General features: G+C 42.4%; 1 protein-coding gene across 9 annotated transcripts in view; it reads left to right on the top strand.

Annotated features, from left to right (window-relative positions):
- Positions 1-17,166, top strand: part of LOC122871853 (mitogen-activated protein kinase kinase kinase kinase 4-like) — a 39,055-nt gene extending 21,889 nt beyond the window's left edge. Inside the window, exons 15-33 of one of the 9 annotated variants that reach the window (XM_044187323.1) lie at positions 674-1,144; positions 2,606-2,758; positions 4,312-4,587; positions 5,512-5,612; positions 6,208-6,347; positions 6,578-6,672; positions 6,842-6,850; positions 7,965-8,143; positions 8,407-8,515; positions 8,991-9,284; positions 11,400-11,517; positions 11,966-12,136; positions 12,332-12,475; positions 12,898-13,032; positions 13,182-13,282; positions 13,391-13,540; positions 13,622-13,781; positions 13,980-14,119; positions 14,374-17,166. In XM_044187323.1, the coding sequence (XP_044043258.1) occupies positions 674-1,144; positions 2,606-2,758; positions 4,312-4,587; positions 5,512-5,612; positions 6,208-6,347; positions 6,578-6,672; positions 6,842-6,850; positions 7,965-8,143; positions 8,407-8,515; positions 8,991-9,284; positions 11,400-11,517; positions 11,966-12,136; positions 12,332-12,475; positions 12,898-13,032; positions 13,182-13,282; positions 13,391-13,540; positions 13,622-13,781; positions 13,980-14,119; positions 14,374-14,457 (3,030 nt within the window). In that variant the 3' untranslated portion in view covers positions 14,458-17,166. Of the gene's footprint in view, positions 1-673; positions 1,145-2,605; positions 2,759-4,311; positions 4,588-5,317; positions 5,371-5,511; positions 5,613-6,207; positions 6,348-6,577; positions 6,673-6,841; positions 6,851-7,964; positions 8,144-8,385; positions 8,516-8,990; positions 9,285-11,399; positions 11,518-11,965; positions 12,137-12,331; positions 12,476-12,897; positions 13,033-13,181; positions 13,283-13,390; positions 13,541-13,621; positions 13,782-13,979; positions 14,120-14,373 lie in introns of those variants that run through there. The other 8 variants (XM_044187322.1, XM_044187321.1, XM_044187329.1 and 5 more) reach the window with 8 other exon arrangements.
- The last annotated feature ends 1,506 nt before the right edge of the window (positions 17,167-18,672 follow it).

Genomic DNA, 18,672 nt, shown 5'->3' with positions numbered 1-18,672 from the left:
TAATCATTTGAGTTATATTAAGACTTAAACTAACAACATAATAATGATTTAAAAAATGGTTGAATCTGAGAATGTTTTGACTAAACTTTTTTTCATTGACATGTTTGGGTTTATTAGAGTTGCACTTTGTCAATCAGTCATTGTCAGATCATCAAATAGTTGAGTCATATACACTACAAAGAAATGTGAGAAGAAATGTTGTTTTCTTTGTATCATGTTTTGTCAGTGCATCCAATTTTTTTAATCACATTTCGCATTATTTTTGTAAAATGAACCAAATCAATAATTTGCCTAATGATTGGAACTCCAAACTCTTTTACATTTTTATATTTTATTGGATTCGATCTGTTTTACTTCATTGTTTCATCAGTCATACCATGTATTGACCTTGTAATAAGGATTAAAACAGTATGGTTTTACACAACATTAACTATACAGCACAAATTAGCTTTAGAGTCAAAAGACAACTATTAAAAAATGCTAAAATATTGCATATAAATAAAATGGAGTTACTGGAGTGTAAAACAGGCAAATGCTGCCAAAGTCTGTCTGTATAAATGTGTTTTTAAGGAAAGGATTTAAGAGATGGCACAGATTTTTAGTCGGCCGATGCAGGCTGCCAGCTCTCCAGTCTCTTCTCACTACCTTGAATCAACCCCACACTCTGCAATAGGAGTTCAAGTGGCGGGAGCTCGAGGAGCAACGCAAGGCTGAGCGACTCCATAAGCGCCTGCAGCAGGAGCAGGCCTACCTGCGGTCGCTCCAGCACGAATCCAAACAGCAGCCTGGCGACAAGACCAAACTCCCTTCAGACCATAGCAAACCTCCACAGACCTCCACCCTGCCCCCTGACCTCACCACAACCCCTCAAGCTCAGGTCCTTGACAGTGCTGTTTCTGTAGCAAAAGGCACTTGTGAGTCCTCCAGAGCCCCTCAGACAATCCCCTCAGACAGCACTAAATCCCAGGCAGCAGTGCCAGAGAAGACTGACTCTGATGAGACTTGTCCCTGCCAGCTCTCAAACTCGCCCAGCCCCGCTCAGACTGAAACCCCCACTGACTCTGAACCTCCCCAGGCAGAAGGTTTGGAGCCCGATAGGCCTGCAGAGCCTGTCAGTAATCCTCCTCCTCAGCCTATCAGAGAGGTGAACCCCCTCCTTGGCTCTGCCTACCCACGCTGCCTGCTCTTTCCAGCTTCTTCTTGCTTGTCTTCACACAGCCTCAGTAACCATGATGATAGAGGTGGTGCGAGCAGCAGATAACAGCAAATAATGTTTTTTCCTTTAGCCCAAATAGTTACATTTAATTTGGTGTTTTCTGTTTTGGATGCTGTGGTGTTTTTTCAAAGCAATAACTAATTAGTTACAACGTAGGCCCTCTCAGCCAGACCTTTTTTGAATGAAACAAGTACGGTGGAGAATGGAAACCCACAGGCTCGCAACCACCAGCAATCAGCCTTTTTATGTCCTGAATAAAACTCCTCCACTCTCTCTTGGCACTCGCTCTCACTTGCACTGTTGCTAGTCTCCTTGACTACTAAAACCATTAGATGTTTGAAATATTTTTGTCTTCATTTTCACTTGAAGCAGGTGGAGCAAGAGAAAGAGAAATAATCAATTTGTAGGTTTGGGAAAAAGTGGAAAAATAAGCAAGATTTGTGTTTTACTTCAATCAACATCTCTTAGGCTCCATTTTCAAATAATTTATTTTATTGTTTCCCCATGGAAACAAAGATGATTTTAATTCTTGCTTACATGAGCATGTTTTAGGCACTTATTTTTTTTTTTGTTTTTAGTAATAATTTGTCACTCTTTCATCTACTGCCAATTGAGCCCTGTCTCATCACAAGGAAAAACTCAAGGTGTCCTTTCATCCTTTTTTCTTAGAGGTTTTTCTCCTCAGAACAATACTCAACCACAAGTGTTTGGAATTTCTCTTGATCTTGGATGGCCGACCTGTGAAACTCTTCAATATGGCTGTTTTTGACTCTCAATGTGTGTGGATTGGGTCGTTGCATGTGGATGGCTGAGGCTCAGACTAACATGCAGGACACCCACCGTGTCTCCCCTCATCAACAGAGCTGTTCTGTGTCATTAACAATGATCTTTCCCACCATTTATGATTGAAATGTGTTTTCTAGGATGTATTTGTTTGAAAGAGTCCTGTCTCCACCTTTGTCTGTGCACATATACCTGTGTCTGTACGGCTGCCTTGAATGGGCTTCAAGCATGTTTAATATCATTGTCACCAGATGTCTTTATTGTTGATCTTTGTCAGTCAAATATGAAGGTTTCAGCGTGTGACAAAAGACTCCTAATGGACAATAATATTTAAAAAAAAAAACAAAAAAAACAAGGAGATGGAAACCATTTTTTATCAGAAAAGAAAACGGTTAATTCCCAGAACATACACTGTTAAATTGAGTGCACTCAGCTTCAAGCCATAAGGTATTTCATGGCCTATGCAGACATTTCATCTTTGCCACTGTTATTTTAAACTTTAGAAGTGGTTCCCTTCTACTTGGTTTTTTAATCTTTTTTTCAGTCATTGAAATATTTCTCCTGACCCTCATTCCATCTTTGTCCTGTACAATTCCCTCATCCCAGGCTGACGAGCGGTACCGTAAGAACATTCAGGGCTCCCCTCAGACTGCCCCTCCTCCCAAGCAGCCCCCACTGCCTCCCCGCTCCTCTGAACCATTCTCCAATGGCGGCCCCTCCTCCGAGGCCTCCGCAATGCACCGGCCCATGGAGCCTCAGGTAATTCCTTCCTCCCTTCCTCTTGTCCTCTTCCCCCTGTTGCACTCTTCCTCCCTCACTGCTGGATTTGTGTACTCGCACGGTTTTAGGGCAGCAGGGCGGTGAAGTGTATATGTAGACTGTTGGACCCATGTTTTAGCCCTCTTATCTTCCTTCTGTGTGGAAACAGTTGGCAGCAAAGACAGTAATCTGCAATGAAACTGTTAACAACAATGTCTGTTAATTAATGACATATTTGGAAAGAGATAGTCCTTTAGAGTTTTTTTTAACACACATTGTTTGACATAAACAAATGCTACTGAGTCCATTTTGTATGTATCTACAGCTGATATCTCCATCTGATATCTGTTATTGTGTTTTTGGGTGACCTGTCGCTTCAAGCTGTTCACCTTTTTGATCATTTTTGGCTGTTGACTTGCACACAAAGCCCACCAATGCAGGTAAATTAGCCAGTAGCCTCAGTAGTATAAAGGCATAGATCTGGCAAGTTAATATCATAGAGAAGGTTTTTATTCTAACTCACTTAATCAAAGATTCAAGAGGAGACTATACAGTAGTTCAGTCAGCATCCCCACCCTGCTCCCATCAATGCTCTTACACCAGTTTATCATCTAGATATTATGTTGTTCAATGTGTCACCTTGTGGCATTTTTCTTCCCGCTGAGCAAATAGCAAGGAGTGCACACTCGAACACAAGTGCGTAAGATGTTAAACCTTATTGCTCATAAAACCGAACACATCCTTATTGTGTTGCCTGGGACCAGTCTGAGAACCACTAATCTAAACCAGGCATGGCCATAATATATTTTAAAATGGCCACCATGGAGGAATATGTATGTTTACAGACAAAGTTCTTCATCACTGAATAATCCACTTTATGCCACAAAAATCATATCATAGGTTTTTATTCTTTTGCAAAGTAATACCTGCAACTTAAATAACTTTTACTTAACTTAAGTTACGCAATGTATTTTTCTGAAAATACATCCAATAGTGTAATAATATGTTTAAGGATTAGTTCGTCATTTTAGAATATACGCTTATTCGCTACCACGCTCGTATCTGTACGCTAAATATTAAGCTACTGCCAGCAACCGGTTAACTTAGCTTAGCATAAAGACTGAAAATGGGTGGCGACAGCTAGCCTGGCTCTGTCCAAAGGTTAAAAAAATCTGCCTACAGTCACCTCTAAAGCTCACTGATTAACATGTTTGTTTAATCTGTACAAAAACGACAAGTTGTGGTTTTAACTTTATATTTACCGTCATAAGACTGATAACAATTTCTAACTCTCAGCGAGAAAGCAAATAAGCGTATTTCCCAAAATATTGAACTATTCCTTTAAGCAGTGGCATCAATCTAAAGCCCAGACAATGAATCTGAGTGAAACACATCATCGTGTCGTGTTGTGCTTTTGTCTGCTGTATGCATGTGTATAAATCTGCGCACATATATGTGAAAAGCCACACACATCTTCCCTCATGTCTCACTGTGTTGTCTGCTTGTTTCACCCCCACCCCCTCTTGTCCTCCCCTTCCCTCACTCCCTCAAAGGTCCAGTGGTCCCACCTGGCTGCTCTAAAAAGCAGCAACAGCGCCGCTCCCTCTCCTCCTCCTCCGCCCGTGGTCTCTCGCTCCCAGTCCTTCAGCGAGCCCGGCGGCGTGACCTCTAGCTTTGCACAACTCCACCTGCGTTCCCAGGACCCCCACCATCACCACCACCACCCATCGCCCGCACGCACTGACCCCCAGCCCCAACCTCCCCTCCACCACCCTCAGGGCCATACTAGGGCTGAACACCAGGCCAGCAGTGAGGAGGTACCTCCCAAGGTAAGTAGCTGATGAGGGCCCCCCTCCCCCATCCCCCATCCCTTTCCTCACTTCGACTCTCCTCTCCCTCATTCTCATGCCAATCACTTCTCTGATCACGCTGCTCAACCACAACCTGTCTGTTTGCGTCTGCCTTGCTGTGTTCATTCTCATTTCTTGAACATCAACACTGAACACTGTTGTGAAATACAACTTCTGTAAGTTATATTAAAATTAAACCAGGAAACTTTGCATTTCTAAGCCTACAAACGACATTACGAGGATTTGAACTGCAATATTCAAAACTCAGTAATGATTTAACATGATATCAATAAACAACACATTCCTCCGACCGAAATTCGCTCTTAGTGTGTGGTGGCGGTGTTGGAGAGGTTCTGCCATCACAGAGAAGTCGAGCTTTCTCTGAGTGCTCAATTGTTGTGGGTTAAGAGATGCTTTTGTACTGAATCACTTTATTCTACCTGTGTCTGTACCCATGGCAGAATTATTTTGGGGAACCAGAATAAATCTACAGCAAATATTGGGTTTATCTAATTATAGTAGATGTGTTGCTCTTCTCTGGTTTCTGTCTTGTTTTACTTGAAACTCTTATCTTGTGAACTTTAAATTCTCATATTTGATTTTCAACTTAAGATCAACTGTAATTCACAATGTCATGCTCAATGTCTTTAGCTAAAAAACTTAATGAAGTACACTTATCTGTTTTCTTGTCACAATAAAATTTGTTCAGATCATTTACACTGGCAATCAGTGACACGTTGAAGCTTGTGGATCTGAATACGGGTATGCTGATGCTGTTCATTTTTCTGTTAGGTAGATGTTTTTATTTTGGAAGATAGTCATTTGTTGGTGTCCATTTAATGGGATCATCTAACGCACACATACCTGCCACTGTGTGAGGACCTTTGAATCTGTTTCCTCCAGGTACCAGTAAGGACAACATCCAGGTCTCCAGTACTGTCGCGCCGAGAGTCCCCTCTGCCGTCACAGCCAGGCAACCAGGGCGGACAGAGGAACGCTGGCGTGTAAGTAAAGAATTTGAAAAGATTTTATAGGTTATTATAGGAACATTACTCCTGTTGCCAGTGACGACACAGGTTGGCAGGATTAAAAGTTGTTAAGTCTGGAAATGTTAGATTGGCAGAAAACGTCATTGATAGAGAAGTGCTAGATTTAGAAAATACTACTAACAAATGTGTGTTTATTTTAACATGAATGTACAATTGGTAAATCATCATCATTATAACAGTATGTAACAGATGAAATCATTAGTTGCAGGTGGATGAAAGAAATAGTTCCAGTCTCTGTAAATATGAAGTGAAACTGGTTCCACACTGTTGTTCTTTTAAGGACATATTATCAATTGATACCTTTTTATAAATATGTGAATCAACCAGTTTTTGTGGTTGATGTGAGTAGTACCAAGGAAGTTTGGTATGGACTAGTGGGATGTCAGCCGTGTGACTTGAAAGCACAAAAAACATATATTTACATTCAGTTAAATAAATAATAATCAACAGATCAGAAAGAAAACAACAAAATATATCACATCAGTGTACTGTGATTGATCACCATTTGTTTCCACTGTGCTTGTTAATGTGGCATTGTTCTTTGTGACAGTAATGTGGAGCAGCGCCCGCTGTGGGACCGAGTGGAGAAGCTGCAGCCTCGGCCAGGCAGCGGCAGCTCCTCCGGCTCCTCCAACTCCGGCTCCCAGGCCAGTTCTGGTGACCGCTTCAGGCCACGCTGTGAGTCCCCTGGTACTGTACTCGGCTACATTTCACTAACTCTACTAACTGCTTATTAGTACGTTATCATTATTACTATAATAACACCATTCTTACTCATTACTATGCAGTGCTATCTGCTCACGCTCTAGTGCGTTTTCTGCTGTTTTTTATGCAGGCAATTGAAGATTGTTTCAGATCCAGGTCTCTTTGCCCAGTTCTGTTTCCCCTCACTAATGCTACATCCTTTTGTTCCCTCAAAGCTTCCTCCAAATCTGAAGGGTCGCCTCTCCAGCGGCCTGAAAATGTTCCCAAAAAACAAGATGAAAAGAACCTTGCCAGGCCTACTCGACCAGCTGTAAGTCCGCTGTTAAAGTGCTGGTTAAACTTGTTTGATGCTGAATAGGTGAAAACTTTTTTTCCCACTTGTGTTTTTCTCTATTTTCTACTACTCTAATTATTCAACCACCGGGTGTGTGCAACTTCTCATGAATCCAATGGTTCGTGATTGTTGGGGAACCTCTTAGGCTGATGTGGTAAGCCTGTTAAATGAGAATACGTAATCACACCTATGCTATGCTTGCACCATTGCCCCACTCATTGCATTGTATGATAAAGGTTTGTGATAAAAGAACTGTTTCCCTTGAGGATTAATGCAATAATTCGTTTTAGTTCTGTCATTGGTTACTGTCCTTTCTGTTTGTGATGTGATTGCCTTCTGCTGGCATCTGTCTTCGTGCCTTCACAGTTCTTTCTCACTTTAGTGCTTGTCATCGACAAAACGCACATGGCACTAGAAGGGTTAACCCTCTGCAGCAGCTTCCTGAGTCTAGATTTGAATGCTACCACATTTGAATGCAAACACTGTTTCCTGTTTCCTTGTACTTGCCAGTCCTAATCTCATCTGGCTTTGTTGTTGGATAAACTATGGCCCATTTTCTTTGTTGAGCATGTCAGAGAAGTATCCCTCCTCCCTTTCTTGCTCGTCACTGACCTTACAAGACTGCATTATTAAGAGTCTGCAAGGGAAAACAAGCCAAGGGCAACATGGTTACAAGACACGGACTATGATCTAATTACTTGATTTTCCAAACAATATGCCACTTAACTCACCGCATCCTAGAACTTAGACTAACTGGGATCTTAGCCCAGGTCTAACAAGGTTTCAAACTGGCCATTTTCTCTTCTGTGGCCTCTATTACTCGAGCCCAAGGCGAAGTTGATCTACTATAGGGTTTGAAACATGCAGCCTCTGAGTACAGGTCTTTTGGTTAGAGAAAAATGTACTGCTGGGCTAAAAATAGACAATTCAAAAACACCTAAGAGGGCAAAATGTTCTACTACACGGACCCAGAGATTTGAGGCTGTAGGTGTATGTAAGTTGAACAGAAAAAAGTGAGGAGGGATGACTTCAAGGCCCCTTTCAGATTGTCTAGAAAATTAGTTATGCAGTGATTCACTTAAGATGACTTAATTTCTTTGAGAATTAAAGTGTATTTAAGTGTGGCACCAAATTGGTAGCTTTTTGATTTGGTCGGTGCATAAATTGCACCAAATGTTGAAATTAATAAGGCGTCATTCTAGACAACCTGAGTTTTGCCAAGATATTGGACTTGAGTCTTTCTAAGACGTCCTTACTTTTCCTCTTAGGACCTGACAGCTCTGGCCAAGGAGCTTCGTGCTGTAGATGATGTGAGGCCTCCCCACAAGGTCACTGACTACTCCTCCTCAAGTGAGGAGTCAGGCACCACCGATGAGGACGACGATGAGGAAGTGGACCAGGAGGCAGGAGACGAGTCCACCTCAGGAGCTGAGGACTCCAGGGCTGGGTAGGTTTAACTGTGATGATGTTGTGTCAGTGTAGTTTCAGTCCCCACTGTCTGTTGCATTCATGTTTCTTCGCAAGAAATTATTCAGTCACTTCTCTTTAATTTCATATTCAAATTTAAAACATAAGATATTTTCATGTCACATAATAAAGAAATTAACCCCAGACGATGTGCATTGTCAGACTCAGTGTTGCATGGCTTTTCTGCATGACTGTTAACACTGGTCTGGTTACGGACATCAGATATTCCCATGGCTTCTGCAGGAGGCTGAGTAACGGGGAGACGGAGTCTGCTAAGACCATGCTGGTTGAAGACTCAGAGAGCGACCAAGCCACTACGCCCTGCAAGGATGGTACGCTGGTCATCAGACAGGTAAGGGGAGGAGGAGCCGGCCTTAATGAGATTGCCAACTTCTACATTTAACACCAAGACAAGTTCTTGTTAAGTTAAAGTCATATTCTGCTTGTATATAGTTGATAGAAATATCATTTTCCTTTTTCTTTGTCCAGTGTCAGTTGTTTATCCACTCGTTCTCCATCATTTCCACTGTGTTCCTGTACATTACCGTGCGTTTATGTTATTATAGTCATTATAGACTTGCTGCTTCACATTTACAGATGGATAATCTAATACGTCAGATAGTTATAGTTTGCATTTAACGCAACATGCACAGCAGTGGTGATCTCCAAAGATGAATTTAAAGATTATGTTGATGTCGGGATAAGCGGATCTTGTTGTGAAATGGGAGTAAATCCTGATACGAAGCAGCAGACTAGCAGCCAAAATACATCTCCTCCTTCTCTCCACCTGCTTGCTCGAGCCCAAGTGTGCCTGTTCTTGCTTCCAGAGCACCGTTGACATAAAGCGATCGGTCAATCTCTCATCCTCCTCCTCTTCCTCGGCTGGCCCTGGTCATGGCCACGGCCAGCCACAACCCCCCGGCCACGGCCTCCCAGAGAAAAACGGCTTTGCTGGCCGCATACACCACCTACCAGACCTTATCCAGCAGAGCCATCACTCCCCTTCCTCTTCCACAACCATCCCTTCCTCCTCCTCCTCTTCCTCCTTCCCCTCATCATCTAGCCATGCCAGTCCTGCCATGTCCCCACAGAACCCCCTGGACAAGCTCACTGCCATAGAGGTATGTCACCCTCACATCACTGAGACAAACAACCGTGGAGAGGACTGTTGCACTTGTTGAGTGTACAGGCTTAGACATGCAATAAGCAGATTTGGGTCAAATGGCAGTTGCAATTGTTTTGTTCTATCTAATTTGTGTCCAAGATGATAAATGATTTACTGCCTCAAGACTAAGTTGCCACCATAGAGAATTATTATTAAGTGTTCTTCATTGTAAGTTTTTATATCGCCATCCTCTCCCTGGACATGAAGTTAGGTAGAATAAATTATTTGCAAATGCTATTTTGTCTAGTTATTTTAAGCAGGATTGGTTAATGTTTACCACTGTAGCAAACACACCTCCATCTCTAAGCCTATACACACCCCCCGTCCAGTCCTTGATGGTTGTTCGGAGCCTCTCTGCGGCCTATCCTGCCCCCTCTGTTCCCTCCTGGCTTCACTCTGGCTCTCCTCTGCACCCTTCTGGCTTGGCTGTCACCTGGTTTGAATCCTCTGAGCAGGCTGCAACCTCATTCCCTCCTGCAATTCACTGCATTGCACTGTGTCGCTGCTAACACTGGTGCCTCCTGGTGGTAGAACGTGGTCATGGCATGGAGGAAACTAAACTGGAGCTTCTTGGGTTGAACATTATAACCACTATAAGTAGTCTTAGCAGTGTTGGGTGATGGCATGCTTGGTGTGATGGTAGGGGTGAAATGGGACAATATATTAAAATTTTTAGTGTACCAAATATGGAATGGACCACAAATCCTCAAGCACACATGACCTACTTAAAGGAATCACATTTATTTTTAATGTTGATTATTATAAATTACTGCCTCGTTTGCAGTGTGACACATAACTGCGTTGCAGGCAACATGCATCATCTTGGGTGGTGGAATTACGATCCTCTGTGCTTTATTAGGAGCAGCTTTTTCCTCTAATGCTTCACAGCAGCCAGTGTTTGGATCATTTCTCATTTCCCTCAACACATTTCTTCTTGTCGCACATGTTGTTTTTCCTCTCTAACATTTCTGTCCTCGCTAGCTTCACAACAACTAACATCACTGCACGTCATCTTTTTCATTTGATTTTGTTATAAACTTGAATTGCAGTGCCAACTACAGTGCATCCGGAAAGTATTCACAGCACTTCACTTTTTCCACATTTTATTTTGTTACAGCCTTATTCCAAAATTCTACAAGCAATACCCCATAATGACAATGTGAAAGAAGTTTGTTTGAAATCTTTGCAAATTTATTAAAAATAAAAAACTAAAACAATCACATGTACATAAGTATTCACAGCCTTTGCCATGACACTCAAAATTGAGCCCAGGTGCATCCTGTTTCCACTGATCATACTTGAGATGTTTCTACAACTTGATTGGAGTCGACCTGTGGTAAATTCAGTTGATTGGACATGATTTGGAAAGGCACACACCGGTCTATTTAAGGTCCCACAGTTAACAGTGCATGTCAGAGCATAAACCAAGCCATGAAGTCTGTAGACCTCCGAGACAGGATTGTATTGAGGCACAGAGCTGGGGAAGGGTACAGAAAGATTTCTGCGGCATTAAAGGTCCCAATGAGCACAGTGTCCTCCATCATCCGTAAATGGAAGAAGTTCAAAGAAGAATGGGAGAAACTGCCCAAAAATAGGTGTGCCAAGCTTGTAGCATCATACTCAAAAAGCCTTGAGGCTGTAATTGGTGCCAAAGGTGCTTCAACAAAGTATTGAGCAAAGGCTGTGAATACTTATGTTTTTTATTTTTAATAAATTTGCAAAGATTTCAAATAAACTTCTTTCACGTTGTCATTATGGGGTATTGTTTATAGAATTTTGAGGAAAATAATGAATTTAATCCATTTTGGAATAAGGCTGCAAGAAAACGTGAAGCGTGAAATGTTCAAAACAGAGGGTGCTGTTTAAATCAACAGTTTTATAAATTACAAATCAGTGTAACAAATCTTTGTCGTGGTTTAGACCAAAGGCCTAATCTCGTTGTGTTGCCTAATCTCCATTTTAAAGTTACTTGATAATGATTACTATTAAATCCAGTTTTTTTTCGACAAACACGAACTGCTTTCTATGCAGTACAAGTCTTTGTTTTCTAAACGTCTTAAATCTCTGTCAGTCCCAGTCAGAAAGCAACTCCATGTCCAAACACAAGTCTTCCTCTTCCTTCACTCCTTTCATCGACCCTCGTCTTCTCCAGATCTCTCCATCCAGCGGCAGCTCCCTCAACAACATGGGTAGGTCAACAACTAACTGTGCGAATGTGTTTTATTAGGGCAGCTCAGTAATTTAAAAACTGTTGAATGTAGCCCATTTCAGTTCCCCAATGACAGAAGTTTGTTTTTTTCCGTTGAGGGAGTTTTTCTGAGCAATGGCTTCTCAGCCACACATTTTTTCTAGCACTGATAAAGAAATTATGTTGAAACATCTGAGCTGAGGTGATGAGTCAAGTTGTACAGTGTACATTAGTGTTATGCAAGAGGATATTTGCAGCATAGTCTCATGTACTCTATATAAGAATGTGCCGTGTAACAAGTACAAGAGTGATGTTAAACTGAAGACAGACACACACAGATAAGTGTACACAGCACCATGTGTTCAAACCAGGCACCAGGTTGTTCATTAATAATTTAATTACATGTTGACCTCCAGCCTGACCTCTACCACCTATGTGCCCCCCTCCAGCAGCATTTGGGCAGGACGGACGGCTGGCAGACCCGCTGAGGTCGGACCCGTCCCGTAAAGGCTCGGTGGTCAACGTCAACCCAGTCAACACGCGCCCGCCGAGCGATACGCCAGAGATTCGCAAGTACAAGAAGAGGTTCAACTCTGAGATCCTGTGTGCTGCACTCTGGGGTAAGTGTATCTTAAAAATCAACATGCGATGTGGCAATGTGCTGCATACGACCACTGGTAGGGAATCATGGTCTTGCTCAGAAACACCTCAGTGGGGGTGGTTGCTTGTAAAACCTAATTGTTCTGCCCTGGTATCCATCAAAGCTCAGCTAACTAGGGGTGTTTCATTTATGTTTGCATGTTTGTCTGTTCCAGGAGTGAACCTGCTGGTGGGGACAGAGAGCGGTCTGATGCTGCTGGACCGAAGCGGTCAGGGGAAGGTCTACCCCCTGATCAACAGGCGACGCATCCAGCAGATGGATGTGCTGGAGGGGCTCAATGTCCTGGTCACCATATCGGGTACAGTGCGATGTGCTGCCTTTGGTTACTGAACACAAATATTGATCTTTGATTTATTTTCAGTCATGTAGAAGTAGTGATGAAGGTTTGGAAGGATCGGTAGCTGGTTTTATTCGTTTGACTGTTTGGAGTTGCCGTCACTTCTTACATGCATCTTTTATTTTCTTTGGAGAAATGTATTGCCACAGTGCGACTCATCTTTGAGAATGGACAGAAAAGAAATGCATAATTGTTGTTGTATTGTCACTTTCAACACTGACGGCTCTAAACTTTCAGTTTACATGCAGTCCACAGTGTATAATTTGAGACTACATAGCTGTGAAAACCATATTACTTTTAGAAATTGATTGTAAAACAATTGTGTAGGAGGTTGTCTGTCTGTCACTCTCACTACTTTTTCAATCAAACTCCACCTCCTGCAGGTAAAAAGAACAAGCTGCGAGTGTATTACCTGTCGTGGCTGAGAAACAAGATTTTGCACAACGACCCTGAGGTGGAGAAGAAGCAGGGCTGGGTTAATGTGGGCGACCTGGAGGGTTGCGTCCACTACAAAGTCGGTACGTTTCTTTGTCTATCACAGATTCCTGAACCTCAAATGAATAATATACACAAAGAGAAGGTTAAACTTGACCAAGATTTGTTGATAAGCTCTACTTTAAGCAATACTATCACTCGTAAATGACTCACTTCTACTTTTTTATTCCAGTGAAGTATGAGAGGATTAAGTTCTTGGTGCTGGCCTTGAAGAACGCTGTGGAGGTGTACGCCTGGGCACCCAAACCCTACCACAAGTTCATGGCCTTTAAGGTAAACATGGTTGGATCTGGATCTCTAATCATTCCACCAAAGACGTTTTTAGTTGTTACTCCTCTGTAAGTCGACCCAACTAACTTATTTATTCATGGTTGGCTTTAGTCTTTTGGTGACCTGGTGCACAGGCCTCTGCTGGTTGACCTGACGGTGGAGGAAGGTCAGAGGTTAAAGGTCATCTACGGCTCCTGCTCAGGCTTCCATGCTGTGGATGTGGACTCCGGTGCCGTCTACGACATCTACCTGCCCACACATGTAAGCACTTAGCGCAGTCTGATCATATCTTGTTTTTGATGCTCTTTACTCTCTTAACTCTTCTTCCTTTTTCGCCCGCAGATCCAGACCAGCATTCAGTGCCACGCCATCATCATCTTGCCCAACACTGACGGGATCGAGCTGCTGGTGTGCTACGAGGACGAGGGCGTCTACGTCAACACCTACGGGCGCATCACCAAGGACGTGGTGCTGCAGTGGGGAGAAATGCCAACTTCAGTGGGTAAGTGGGGCCATTAAAAAAAATAAGACATTCCAGCAAACAGCCCAGTTTGACTTTTATCTGTTCTTCAGCATGAACCACGAGTGCTAGCAAGAGAAACTGTGGTGCCTCTTTGTAACAGCAATAGTCACCATTTCTTGAATGAATCCGTGCCGCTCTAGTCATACCCTTCTGTTGTCTCCCTCTGTGGCTGAGCAGCCTACATTAGGTCAAACCAGATCATGGGCTGGGGTGAGAAGGCCATAGAGATCCGCTCAGTGGAGACGGGCCACCTGGACGGCGTCTTCATGCACAAGAGAGCCCAGAGACTCAAGTTCCTTTGTGAGAGGAATGACAAGGTGAGAACATAACTTTCTTTCTTTCCTTCCTTTCTTCCCCCCTCGTTCCTTCCTTCCTTTCTTTTCTTCCTCCTGTCTGCTGTGTTTGCGACTGATTCACCAGAAGCGCATGGAGCCGCCACAGACTCTATCTGGCTTACAGCCTTTATTAAATATCACACCCTTTACCTCTCTGAGTACAACCCGCTGGATCAGAAATGTCACCAAATACCATTTAGCTCATTGTATTTTTGCCTTTGTCCCTCATTCGTCAGGTCTTCTTCGCCTCTGTGCGCCCTGGAGGTGCCAGCCAGGTGTATTTTATGACCCTGGGACGCACTTCCCTTATGAGCTGGTAGTCGCCATCCCACCACACCAGCCAACACGACGACCATACCTAAGCAGTGACCAACAGATGACGATTGTGACCATGACCAACGACGATGAAGAAGAGAACAGCCTTGAGCCTGAAGTGGAGAAGCATCTCGACGGAGGGAGCGGCTCCCTCTCACCTGCTCGGGCAAACAAACAACGGATTGGACTGTAATCATGAAAAGAAGCGAGGGATGGGTGTGTGTTTGGGGTGCGTTCTGTTTGTGTGCATTGTCACAAGTCCACTGAGTGTACTAGTAAACTATATTACGATCACAGAAACCCCCACCAGCCTCCAGGTTTTTCTCACCCCAGCCCCGCTGCCCGACCTTTGAGCCGATCCCCTCCTCCTCTTCCTCTGCAGGACGTGGGATCTGTTGCCTGTTGATGGTAAATCTTTGTGTCATAGTAAAACTTTGCATCGTGTATGTGTGCGAGTGGAGGAAACACTGAGCATGTGAATAACGGACGATAGGGGGCTAAACGTGGCTGTAGCTGTATCAAAGAAGGCGAATACTGTATTTGCCACACCTTGAGTGTCGCTGTTTATAGCTGTCTTTAGGCTAAATTAACTCCTATTCCCACCACGATAGATTTCCACGTCAAGCATGTCATTTAACACTAGTTCACAGCCACAGTTTTCCTAACGCTTGACATGTAAATCTGCCTCTGTGTCTTCACTTTTTTTGCCTTCTCCTCCTTAAAGTGAAGATTTTTTTTAAGGGACCTTCTTGATATATCCATTAAATACAGGGTACTGGATATTAGCTTGTACATACTAACTACATCAACCTTGTGGGCTTCAGACTCTCCCAGGTTTTACAGACTTTTACCACATTGCTTCACGTACTGTAGGTTATGTCGGACAGAAGTAGCCCTGTTTATGACAGCATGTTGCTTTGGTGTTATCGACACAATTAGCCCCAGTTTTTCATACACTGTATATTTTGTATGTGACTTGCTGCACATAAATGAAAGCATAAGAATGCAGGACACACCCGTAGATGAGTTTTAAAGGAAAAATCAATCTGTAATTTTCCATATTGTGATGAAATGTTCTGGTCAACCAGCTTTTCTTTAATCTGCTGTGTCCATTTCAGTTGCTCATTTTCACATGGTCATAAGCTTGAAGTCTGCAGATCCTGTTGTTTGTTCTACTGGAAATCTTAAAAACACGACACCAAAACCACAAATGGACCCAGAAATGTGACAAAAGCTTTTTTTTTTTTTTTAAAGGTGGATTTTTCCTTTAACATCAGTCATAAGTAGGGCTAGGATAAACTGTGAATTAGACATGCAGAATTTAGCAGGTGGCCATTAAGGTAGCATGGAGGCCAGTGAGCAGAAGTGACAGAAAGGGAATGAAGGCATTGTGCAGAAAACTAGAGCTTTGAACATCACACTCCCCAGAGGGGAGGTAATCAGGATCAGCTGATTGTCCTCCATCTGCGCAGTTGCGACGTTTGAAGCCCAGTTTCACATCTACGATCATCCAACTCTGTATTTTGAAGGAGAGCTTCATGTTTAGCTAACCCGTTTCTTTAGAAGGGTCAGCTGATTAAAACTGCTCAAAATCCTCTGTAGGTTTTGACAAGTTAAAAGTGTTTGTAAAAGACGTTTGGATTTGGCGTACTGTAGGAACACTTGAGTCTGAACCAGCCATGTGATTCAATATAGGACCTCTTTTTGGCCATTTTGGGCTTCAGACAGGCAGTTAGTTTGTTTACTCAGTCCAGTCCGGATTGAAAAGACAAATACACTACTTTAACTGGATCACTATTCCATCCCAGAATTGTATTTCTTCATTTGACTTTTCTGCCTTTCTCATCCTCTAAAACCCAAACGACAAGGCAAGAGTTGTTTGTCACTTCATGTTCAGTCTCATTCCACTGTTAAAATGTAGAATCCACCCTGCGGCTGCATGTATGGACGAGAAAACTCGATAACGGGACTCATGGAATTTGCAAGTCCCCCCCCCCAAACTCGACTCTTTGATCCTGCTCTCAGTAAGGGTGGTGCCTTCACTGTCCACTGCCGAGAGCTGCAGAGCATGGGAATGAGATGCTTTCACTGTCTGATCATCTGTGAAAAGCAAAGAAGGCAAAAAGTCACCTTCTAATAGCAGTGTTACGAAACCACTTCAGACGGTGTGAACTAAGCGGCATATTTTTAACTCTGACTTAGTTTTTAGTCTTGTTTCTGCTATTTTTATTATGTAACCCTTCAGATAAGTATGCGACTGCAGTGGTTTTTAAATTGTAATGCACACCTTATGTTGAAAATGTTTACAGAAGCAATTGTTTTGTTAAACCAATGTGCATCAATATGAATATTTATGGTTTATTTTGAGGGCAGTTTTCCCGTTTTGTATTTTGTATTATTCCCTATTTTGTACTATCATTTAGACGTTTGTGTACAGGAATAATCGACTTTTGCTCACGTTATGAATTACACAAGTCTAGAGTGTGATTTCACTGATTCCTCTACATCCTGCATTAGTGGACAGTGTGCCCCTGGCTGTGTGGCAGCGTGGATCAAATATTTTCTACCACCCAGGTGCCAGGTGACATGTTTTCCCTCAAATGTCTCTCTGCCATGCCTCTCTAATTTATGTCCTCTCTGTGTGTACTATGGGAATTACTGTATTTTCCTGAAGGTCTTTTTTTTCCATTGAATAAAATCAGAAGTAATTTACAGTGTGGTGTCATTCTTTTCAATAGTTTTGTTTTAACAAAATGTGGTTAGCTTCAAGTGTCTGAACCATAACTGCCCTGCGTCTACGTTCTTACACTACCATTTTTAATGAAAATATGTGCTTTTCACTGGGAAGAGAAGCATGGTCAGAGTCAGCAGGAAGAGTGTTAGAGTCTGAGATGAATAAAATAAAACTGTCCTGCCCTCGGTTTTTCAATGTTTTCACAACGTTATGATTCAGTGGTTTGCTCAGTTTTATTTTATGCTGCAGGAATGTGGGGTTTAAGGAGTCGAGCCATGAGGTGTTAGCTTGGGGTGCAATATAATATACGGCCAAGCAGGCTATTGAAGGGGACATGGGATGGGTCTCATGTCTTGTGAAGCTGACATGTGAAGTAGTTGGGCCGTGAAACGGCCTAGTCCAGTTGCCAGAGGAAAGGCTAACCAAAACGATTTTTAACTGGGACAGAGCACACGGTTACCCTTGGTCAAGAGAGGTCTCTGCAGTATTTTCTCTTTCTGATTTACACTTTATTTTCAGCAATAATTTGCTGTGTAACATAACTACAGTCAAAGAAAAACTACTAAAGAGCCATAAGCAACAATGGAAGGATGAGATTTGGAATAAGCCAAAGCTCAGAAACTATGTTCAAATCCTGAGCCTTATATACAATTACATTTACAGAGAGGGCAGAGGTCCCTGTGTGCTCAGTAAGGAACTGGTACCTTGCCTCTGGCAATTGAGGTAGGCTGATATAAAGGTATTCCTGAAGTGCAGCATTTATGTGTTCTGTGAACTTTCCCCATGTACGGCAACCTGAGGAAACATTTGTATGAAAACATGCAGTTGAGGAACCCTGATTTGTTTTGGTTTGATTGAAGGTAATATGTTGAGTTGGCTCTTTAATGAGGAGATCTATGCAAGATTTATAGAAAATGGATGGAAACTAAGACAGACAACACTATATGCATCGTAATAAGACTTAATTTGTTATGGAAAGTGAATGTTTTTCGTTTGGATTTGTGAAACTGTATGTTGTGACTAGTCATGTGGCCATCCTGGTTGTTGCTGTTGTCCTCCAGTGTCTTGTAAGGCCATACAGGCTGGGTACCGTAAACAAATCAATTAAAAAAAAAAAAAAGAATCTATAACAATGCATCATATTTTATAAACTCATCATTGCAAACCTAATTTGGAAACACTGCCTCCATGCATGCAAACAACACATTCTCTTGTAAAAGAGGTCATGTATGTGAAGGAACTTCTTGTTAAATAAATAAATAATGTGTTTTGTAAAATCATAATTTATAAACTAGTTGAGTATAGCCAAAAAGTACAATATTTTATCTGAATTGTAGTGGAGTTTAAAAATGTCATCAAAAGTTGATACGTCATTACAAAATTTGAGTAGATTTACTTCCCACCACTGCGTATGATACACTTGAGATTATGCATTTTTAACTCTGAGCCACAATTAAATTGTATCCAATCGTGAAGTTATCAAATT

This window comes from Siniperca chuatsi, linkage group LG24, assembly GCF_020085105.1.
Source record: "Siniperca chuatsi isolate FFG_IHB_CAS linkage group LG24, ASM2008510v1, whole genome shotgun sequence".
Taxonomy (NCBI): domain Eukaryota; kingdom Metazoa; phylum Chordata; class Actinopteri; order Centrarchiformes; family Sinipercidae; genus Siniperca; species Siniperca chuatsi.
Note: the sequence above shows the minus strand (reverse complement) of the source record. Positions and strands in the feature narration are given on the sequence as shown.